Source organism: Phaethon lepturus, unplaced genomic scaffold, assembly GCF_000687285.1.
Source record: "Phaethon lepturus isolate BGI_N335 unplaced genomic scaffold, ASM68728v1 scaffold13315, whole genome shotgun sequence".
Classification (NCBI taxonomy): domain Eukaryota; kingdom Metazoa; phylum Chordata; class Aves; order Phaethontiformes; family Phaethontidae; genus Phaethon; species Phaethon lepturus.
In genome coordinates this window covers 50428-58398 of record NW_010538430.1, presented here as the reverse complement: position 1 = coordinate 58398, position 7971 = coordinate 50428, and the positions used below count along the sequence as shown (strand labels likewise).

Sequence of the window (7971 nt, the reverse complement as noted above, 5' to 3'; positions counted from 1 at the left end):
AAAATTAACATATAAATTTGTTGCAAGAATAAAGTTATTTGTAAGTGTAATTCCGTCTTAACTTGAAAGTTTAGTACTAACAGTCGTGTAGTTTATTGTATAGCAATTTTTTTTTTTTTCTCAGCTGGACATGATTGTCATTGTGTTTTGTCCAAACCTTTGTCCTCCAAAGGCATCCACACCAGGATTGTAATATTACTGTCTGTGTTGCAATAAATGATACAACTTGTTGTTACAAACATATAACTTGTGCATATCTTTTCCTAGGTATGGATGTGTCAAAACTTAATTAAACAGAGTTCTCAGTTTGTTAAGCAATTGGATGGTCCAGACAGACTTACGTGCTTATTCCAAATAAAACGACTGTTGGGGCTGTGTTGCAGGTAAATTACTTTTTCTATATGCTGCCATCTAAAAAGTGGTCAGAAATTATGTTGTGCACTTGTTTTTTTTCTTTTTGCAGCAGGTGAAGTACTAAATGTAAATTTATTTTATAGAGAGGACTGTTTATGTTAAATATATATGTAGGCCATGGTGTGGGATACTTGTCCCTATGTAAGAAGGAGCTTCTTAAGCTCCATTGACTTCCAAGTTCAACATGTGCTTAAGGGATGCCCTGCATAGGGATAGGCTTAAGTATGTTCTTAACTGTGCATATAGCAATATTGTTAGCAATATTTGTGGAAACCAGAATGTTTCCTTGTGAACTGATAGTGATTAGAAAGTATTATCCGAGTTAGACTAGTGTTCCAAGGATATGCTTTAGCTATATTTTGTTTTAAAACTACTATTATTTAAGATGCCTTTCCTCACACTTTACTTTGAATTTAAGGCATGTTAAGCAGTTACATTACTGGTTTCAGCAGTACATTTATTATTTGTAGTGGGAGGATCCTGGGAGGATCACAGGAAGGTAAATCTATCAAGGTGACTTGAATAGCTGGTGGCTAAAGCCTAGTTTAGAAAACAATATATTTGCTCTTATCAATAAATAGGAATCAGTTATACTCTCCAGAGATTTAAAGTATTTTTTTTCCTTTCAATGTTGAGGCTTTTATAGAAAATTATTTCGTTAAGTCACTGAACCTTGTGTTCTTCTAATTATGTATACTGCATGTATAATAAACAGTAACACCAGATAACTAAAGAAGACTTGACTGGTGGGCTTCAAAGTCCATGTACAGTGGAACACAGCTGTGGTGTCACTGGATTGAATTGTACATTTTCACTACAGTTGAAACTGGTTTTGTAAATGCAGCTCTGTTAGTATTCCCACGGTCCCTTCCTGTCTGGGTGATGTGGGAAAACAAAAGGAGTGGAAGAGCTGTCCCTGCCTGTACGTATAGGGAGAATGGAGAAAGAAGCTTGTCTTAACTTTACCTTGCCAGCATGATGTTGGGTGTCTATACTTGCTTTCTAAGCTACTTCCATTTTCTGCAAAAGCCCAGAGAGTGAGCAGTGGGACAGGTAGCCAAAAATGCATTTCCTTGGGACAAGTTCAGATTCATGAGAAGCTGTAGCTTTTCAAGCTATGGAAAAAAAGGTGACTGTGTATTATAGCAAAAAATTGTAGTTTGGTTGCAGCTACATCTGTAAAAAAGGTCTTCTTGTCAGAGTATCTTTTTTTCTATTTAGTGAAATGTAAATGTAATTTGCAATGAGGGTGGTGAAACCCTGGCACAGGTTGCCCAGAGAGATGGTAGATGCCCCATCCCTGGAAACATTCCAGGTCAGGCTGGACGAGGCTCTGAGCAACCTGTTGTAGTTGAAGATGTCTCTGCTCACTGCAGGGGTGTTGGACTAGGCGACCTTAAAAGGTCCCTTCCAACCCAAAGAGTCTATGATTCTGTGTCTTAGCTATGGTGTCAGAATTTTTGCTGATAGGTCCCGTCGTTCCGAATGGCTGGGGAAGAGAGTACATTGTTAGGGCAGCTATGCCTATATACATCTCTTATTAACAAATCCTTTTAATTCTAAACAGGCTCTTAGTCTTCACAGTTTCTGTGGTTACTGCTAGATGTTTCATAAGTAATTTGCTAGAAGTATGGGGATGGATGTATTTTTAATATTTCAGTTTATAATCAAGGACATACTGTTTTAGTTAAACATATGACGTTGCCCAGTGCTTGTTCCCAGACCATATTGCTCTGGAGCTTTTCATGACTTCCATTTTTAATATGGGTAGTAATACATGTCTGAAAAACATGTATTATTCTTTGCTTCTGTTCTAGTTTATGCACTAGGTCTCCAAACTGTCAAGTCATTGAAAGCAAGAATTCAGTAGAATTTAAAGAGAGTGTGCCATATTCATAGAAACCCTAAAATCAGGAATTACTATTACAAAGGTGCCAGCAATAAGATGTAGCTGAACTACTGAGAACACTTGGAAACCAAGTAGAAATAAGTTATTTTAAGGTGAATGTGAAAAGGGTTTTTTGTAGTTTTATTTTAAATCAGTGTGCATATGCCTGTGAATTAAGAGAAATATCTTGTTAAATAATTTTGATCTAATATCGTTATAGGCTATTGCAAAATTGCAATGATGACAGTCTGAATGTTGCACTTCCTATGAGAATGCTTGAGGTATTTTCATCTGAGAATACGTATTTGCCTGTTTTACAAGATGTCAACTATGTGACATCATTAATTGAACAAATTTTGCACTACATGATTCAAAAAGGTGAGTATCTAGGAACTAGAAGTTCTGTGAAATACTAAAAAATCAAACAGAATGTGTAATACCTGAACACCATGTTGTTTAATCACATTTTGCCTTTACCACAGACACTATGAATTAAGTGCGGCATACACTAACCTATACATTAACTGGATATTTTGCTTGTAATGAGATAACTGCTTGAGAAATTACTTTGGAAATTCTGTTTATAAATTGAATATTCTACAAAGTTACTTACACAGACTTTTACCACAGATATTGAGAGTTGGTGGATATTACCTAAGCGAAGTTTTATTCAGTAGTTTTTTTACACACACGCATGCAGATGCACTGTGGCAGATGTAAGCTTTAGTTCTGTAAAAGTTGGGCATTGCTTTGCAAAACTGTTTGCTATAACTACTAGCATTCATTATTATTGTAAATTGGTGTTACAGTTTCATCCTAACACTACAGACACCTTAGCAAAGAAACAGTGATTAGCTTTTCTTTCCCTTGTACCGTTATCAGCAAAACTGTTTGCTTAAACTGCAATCAGTTACACCTGTGCAAACATACTGCAAGTTAGTGTATTGTGTAGTTATCACCAAAATTAAAGTTTCTTTGAGACAAAACATATTACTCTGGGAATGTGTGAAAAAATTAATTCGGCTTTCTGATACTGTAGCTTGAGTTTGCAAGACTTGTGGATGGTGAAAAAAGACAAAAACGTTATGAAATAAACATCTCTGATCCAGCTTCATTGGTATAAAACATAAAAACAGGACCTTCCAATTTGTTAGTTAATTGTTGGGATAATTCGATGTTTTTAAGTTTTAAAGTGCATTCAGTGGACTAGGCTGTCTTATCCTATTACTAAGGGTTTGGTTTTAACTAATACATGTTGAAGTCACTATGAGGCAAAAAAATGACTTATTGTAGCAGACTGACTTTATTTGCCTAGGCATTACTGGAACTGTAGAAATATTTGTGTTTGTCTTATTGCTTAGTATATGATAAGTATATCTTCCAAAATACTTTTATATTGATTCTTTTAGTGTATTACTCAGTCCTCACAGCTGATACATAAAAGCTTATAAAAATTTTAGATCATAAATTTTAGCAAAAAAGATTCAGCTTTCTGATCACTTAAAACAAAGCGGTTGTGTGCAACTACAAATATTCTGTCTCCCTAATCACGATGGTTAAGTTGTAAAGAATCTGTAAACAGCTTTTATTAATTTGTGTATGTTTTTGCATGTCATTTGTCTTCTATGTGTGTCTTGTCAGTGTTGCTAAGTTACTCGCTTATGATGACTTCCACTTGCTGCATTGTATGTCAAGTTAGGTAGTCCCCGACAAAGGGTCTTGGACTGGACCACTCAATGATGCGACACTGTTTATACATTTACAGTGGTTCCTGTTGTAGTGGAACTTGCATCTTAGTATAGGACTTCATTGAGCAAGGGGAAGCTGGTTTAAGAAGGAGGAAATTGCATGATTCCATTTGTACTTTAGTGAGACAAAAATAGATTACCCTTTACATGTGTCTTTATGGCTTGGGCGGTAATGCATTTTATTACTGTCTGAGAGGTCCCTCTTTTGGGAACAGTAATTGTGTTCTTCAGCTTGCTAAAGCAAGGTGTTTATAGAATTGAGATGTTCTGCCAACAGGACGCTTACCTGTATGATACAGTCATGTTTTGCAGTAGAGGGGAAAATTCATCATTTCTGAAACTGTGGAAGGACAACTGTGAAAAACGTGATTAGAATCAATATCAAACTGACCCTGAATGCAGTTACCTATCTATGACTCTATAGAGTGATGTTTCCAAAGAGGTTGCTGGTATATCGTGTTAGTTATGTGAATGTGACTTGGACTATTGTAAAATGTCTTCCTAAGAGAAGCTTCATGCAATGAACTGTAAAGTATTTTTCAAGTTAAAAATGTGAAGTAAATGAGGGTTTTTTTTTCTACAGAAAAGAAAAAAAAATACTGTATTTAAAGCGATATTTCTTTTTTGCAGGCTACTACAAGTCTCTTTATTTGTTAATTAACAATAAGCTTCCCTCGAGTATTGAGTATTCTGATGTTTTTCGTGTCCCTATTGCAAAAATACTTCTGGAGAATGTTCTGAAGCCATTGCACTTTACATATAGCTCCTGTCCAGAAGGTGCAAGGTAAATAAAGATATTATTAGGCATTTGCATACTTTATAGTTCATTTGTTACAGTTAGAGGTGCGCAGTTTGTTGTTGTGTGTTTAGCTATTCTTTCAGTGCAGTTTGATTTATTTGCAATAATAATGATTTTTTGGTAATGCTGTACATCAATGAAACAATGCAGTTTCAGGTGTGTTTAAGAAAAAGGCAATAAAATGCTGATGGCTACAATAAACTGAGCACAGAGAGTAGCAGGTATCACAGTGCGTAGGAACATAGGTGTGGAAGAACTTACATGACAGCAGAGATGCAGCTAAGGGCAGTTGAAGTGAATTTTAAAGTTGAAAAGAACCGTGACAGAGGAGCTGAGGTTTTATGGAGAGAAATAACTAAGTCATAGCTTACAAGGAGAAGGAGTCAGTTATGTAGAAAGATGGAACAAAAATCAAACTGATTCTATCACGTGTGACACTTTTGTGTTAAAGTAGTGTTTTTGTGGAAAAAAAGACTAATTATGCATTTAAAATTTATTTTTTTATTTCAAGATTATAAACAATGAATTTACAGAATAGTTTTCTGTGAGTTAATGAAGAGTTTAAAGGATAAAATTACATGTAAGATCATCAGGAAAAGGTTGTAGTATAATAATTTAATTTTTGAGAAATATGAGAAATTTGGTTAGCACAAGATTAATGGAGTGTGGCTGCAATCTTCTTGATGGACTTGTTCAAACTTGCAAATTGATCTATTATTCCATGGATGTAAGTAGGGGAAATTTTGCTTATGTTTTCTTTAAATAAAGTTTTTCTTCATTTCAGGCAGCAGATTTTTGCAGCCTTCACAGAGGAGTTTCTGGCAGCACCTTTTACAGATCAGATATTCCATTTCGTCATTCCAGCTCTTGCTGATGTGCAGACCATTTTCCCATACGAACTCTTTCTGAATGCACTATTATTAGCAGAAAGTGGATGTTCAAGAAGAAGTGATCAAGCCCCATGGCTTTTTTACTTTGTCTTAACAGTTGGAGAAACATATTTGGGTGAGAAAGCTGAATGACCAATTCATTGTTTTTTCCTATGTGAGTTAATATATTACGTATTTCCACAATGTAGTTCATTGTCAAGTAAAAAGGACAGTTTGTGCATACAAGTGTTGGAGAGATCTGTTTTTTATTAGCTATTCTCACCCTTTTCAATTAAGAATATGCTTAATTTGGGATGATTTGGCATAATGTGTTTTGGTCAGGTATTTCTGGTAAAATATATTTTATAGTATCTGGCTAACGATTTTTTGTTTCTCTGTATGTGCTATAGGATCCCTCTCAGAGGAAGGACTTCTTGTGTATTTAAGGGTACTTCAAACTTTTCTGTCTCAGCTGCCTGTGTCTACTGCTGGTACAAATTGTCAAGATACAAACAGTGATTCTGAAGATGAGGATGAAGAGATCAGTAAAATGACATCTACACCAGTAAGTAGTACAGAATTTCTTTGAATGAATTTGTATTATAGCAGCAAATGCAGGCAAAAACATGATCACCCTAAGTCCGGAGTAGCTACGTGTAGACGGGAACATGTTTACTTCTTAAAAAGAGATGGCTGCTCACCGTAAGCAAATGGAACTGGTTGCTTACATTAAAAACAAAACCCTTACTGTAATAAGAAATCTTAAAAGTACAGGTAGTATGTCTACTGAAGGACAGAGCTTTTATTTAACAAAAAAAGTTTAAACTTCTCTTCTTTAAATTTGTATTTTACAGACTGTATTACTGTCTGTATTCTTTAAATCCATGATGATGCTAAGATATCATGAAACATACCTGTCTGATCTTCCAACTTAGTATTTTCACTTTTTTTTCCTCATGGAAATAGTACTAGTTCAACTACAGTCTTTACCCTGTGGAATTAGCTCTGTATTTAAATACATCCACTACTTTGAAAGCCCTCAAAGGGGGAAGACCTGATTTCTATAATAATGTATAGAGTCTGTTTTAGACTTCCACCAGTGAAATGAATCCATGCTGATTTTAACCTCCTAACACTCAGATGAAGGCTTTGAACAACCAAAATCAGAGAGATGTAAATTCAACAGTTTCATGCTGGACATTATATAATCTCTCAAAAGACACTACTATTCAAAGGATTTACACAGTGTTCAGTCTTTCCTTGTGGGATATGTGAAATTTGACCATATTTAGGGTTCATTAAAAAAAAACCCAAAGTCTCAGATTATTTTGCCTTCCCACACTGAGCTGGGGATTCTGGATTTCTGCGTGTCTCAGGCATTCGCAGACTTCCTGGCATTTTCTTGGTTAAGTGTTGAAAGCAAAAGTGTACCAGTTATTCTAAGAGATGCTGTTTCTGTAATGCCTACTTACGTTTCATGTAAGGTGACCTACATTTCTGAAGGATAGAGAATTACAGAATCACTAAGGTTGGAAAGGACCTTCAAGATCATCAAGTCCAACCATTAATCCAGCGCCGCCATGTCCCCTAAACCATGTCTTGAATTGCCACATCCACATGTTTTTTGAACACTTCCAGAGATGGTGACTCCACCACCTCTCTGGGCAGCCTGTTCCAATGCCTGACCACCCTCTCGGTGACGAAATTTTTCCTAATACCCAATCTAAACCTCCCCTGGCGCAACTTGAGGCCATTTCCTCTCGTCCTATCACTAGTTACTTGGGAGAAGAGGCCAACACCTACCTCACCACAACCCCCTTTCAGGTAGTTGTAGAGAGTGATAAGGTCTCCCTTCAGCCTCCTCTTCTCCAGACTGAACAACCCCAGTTTCCTCAGCCGTTCCTCAGAAGACTTGTGCTCCAGGCCCCTCAGGCAGCTTCGTTGCCCTTCTCTGGACACGCTCCAGCACCTCAATGTCTTTCTTGTAGTGAGGGGCCCAAAACTGAGCACAGGATTTGAGATGCGGCCTCACCAGTGCCGAGTACAGGAGTACAATCGCTTCCCTACTCCTGCTGGCCACACTATTGCTGATACAGGCCAGGATGCCGTTGGCCTTCTTGGCCACCTGGGCACACTGCCAGCTCATATTCAGCCTGCTGTCAACCAGCACCCCCAGGTCCCTTTCTGCTGGGCAACTCTCCAGCCACTCCTCCTCAAGCCTGTAGCGTTGCATGGGGTTGTTGTGGCCGAAGT

The 7971-nt window shown here is 37.0% G+C and overlaps 1 protein-coding gene across 1 annotated transcript in view; it reads left to right on the top strand.

Annotated features, from left to right (window-relative positions):
* Positions 1 to 267: 267 nt before the first annotated feature.
* The window catches only part of UBE3C (ubiquitin protein ligase E3C), a gene marked incomplete at both ends in the record, with an annotated part of 57950 nt that continues 50246 nt past the window's right edge, over positions 268 to 7971 (top strand). Inside the window, 5 exons of the mRNA XM_010286806.1 lie at positions 268 to 383; positions 2523 to 2680; positions 4681 to 4834; positions 5634 to 5854; positions 6129 to 6283. Of these exons, the coding sequence (XP_010285108.1) occupies positions 268 to 383; positions 2523 to 2680; positions 4681 to 4834; positions 5634 to 5854; positions 6129 to 6283 (804 nt within the window). The remainder of the gene's footprint in view (positions 384 to 2522; positions 2681 to 4680; positions 4835 to 5633; positions 5855 to 6128; positions 6284 to 7971) is intronic.